This window comes from Limulus polyphemus, unplaced genomic scaffold (genome assembly GCF_000517525.1).
Source record: "Limulus polyphemus unplaced genomic scaffold, Limulus_polyphemus-2.1.2 Scaffold10566, whole genome shotgun sequence".
Lineage (NCBI taxonomy): Eukaryota > Metazoa > Arthropoda > Merostomata > Xiphosura > Limulidae > Limulus > Limulus polyphemus.
The window spans coordinates 4,663-6,080 of record NW_013676176.1 but is presented as its reverse complement, the minus strand read 5'-3'; the positions used below and the strand labels follow the sequence as shown (position 1 = coordinate 6,080).

The 1,418-nt window shown below is 30.0% G+C and overlaps 1 protein-coding gene across 3 annotated transcripts in view; it reads right to left on the bottom strand.

Annotated features, from left to right (window-relative positions):
- Window positions 1-1,418, bottom strand: part of LOC111083659 (nuclear receptor subfamily 2 group C member 1-like) — a 13,851-nt gene that overhangs the window by 8,303 nt on the left and 4,130 nt on the right. For all 3 annotated transcript variants that reach the window (XM_022380304.1, XM_022380306.1, XM_022380305.1), the window contains exon 3: window positions 274-410. In XM_022380304.1, the coding sequence (XP_022236012.1) occupies window positions 274-410 (137 nt within the window). The remainder of the gene's footprint in view (window positions 1-273; window positions 411-1,418) is intronic.

The window sequence follows — 1,418 nt, the reverse complement described above, 5'->3', positions numbered from 1 at the left end:
ATTGGTTCTTATTTAATATAACTAGTTTATCTGAACAATGATTGGTTCTTATTTAATATAACTAGTTTATCTAAACAATGATTGGTTCTTATTTAATATAACTAGTTTATCTAAACAATGATTGGTTCTTATTTAATAAAACTAGTTTATCTAAACAATGATTGGTTCTTATTTAATATAACTAGTTTATCTGAACAATGATTGGTTCTTATTTAATATAACTAGTTTATCTGAACAATGATTGGTTCTTATTGAATAAATATTGAAACACACCAGCTCCTGGAGTGAATTCACTAGGATCCATCTTGAGAATGTAAGGAATGATGCTGTTGATCTGAACACTCCCAATCAGCCCAGAGAAAAAGAGTTCTTCAACAATAGTAGCTTGGATGGATCGCAGTACAGGTAGCCTGTCAAGTGGAAACACCTAGCTTTCTTAACTAGATAGTTCTTAAAGCACAATAATATCAGCTTAACAACCGGCATCCTAACTAGATGTTTATAAAATGATGTTTTTAAGATGGTAAAAACACTATTACTTTTCAGCAATACTAGCTGGGATGGAAATAAGAAAATTCTTAACTAGAACATTTTTACAGGAAAAACATTAATTGTTAGATTTCAGTATAGCTAGCCTATTAAGTGTAAACATCTAGAATTATTAACTAGACAGTTTTTATAGTGTAAAAACACTAATTAGGCTAAAAATAAAAAGGGCCTAATTCCAATGTCAATAGATCTTTACTGCCTGATGAAGGGCATTCTGCTAGAAACATTGTAGGAAATCAACTTGAAAAAGTTTTTATTTAGACATGTTAATTTGTTACTTCTTATCATTTATACCAGGTTTATTCTCATGTCTTGACTCATTCAAACATCCAGCATTCTTAACTAGACAGTTTTATTGTGTAAAAACCCTAATACTTTCAACAAAACAACTTGAATGGATCACAATACAGGCAACATGTCAAGTGAAAACATCCAGCATTCTTAACTAGATAGTTTCATTGTGTAAAACCATTGATATTATTCAACAATGCCAGTTTGAATGGATCACAATACAGGCAACATGTCAAGTGAAAACATCCAGCATTCTTAACTAGATAGTTTTATTGTGTAAACCATTGATATTATTCAATAATGCCAGTTTGAATGGATCACAATACAGGCAACATGTCAAGTGAAAACATCCAGCATTCTTAACTAGATAGTTTTTAAGACTGTAAAAACAATAATACTCTTAATAACACTAACATCAATAAAGTGCTCAAGAAAGCTCTTAACCACCATGGTATGGGTAGGTCAAAATGTGCATGTCATAATCTTTTACAGAGTTACCTTCAAAATTTACTTAACTTATTTTATTATTAATATATACAGATAATCTTGGCATGAAGACATAGTTAATAAATCAAGTC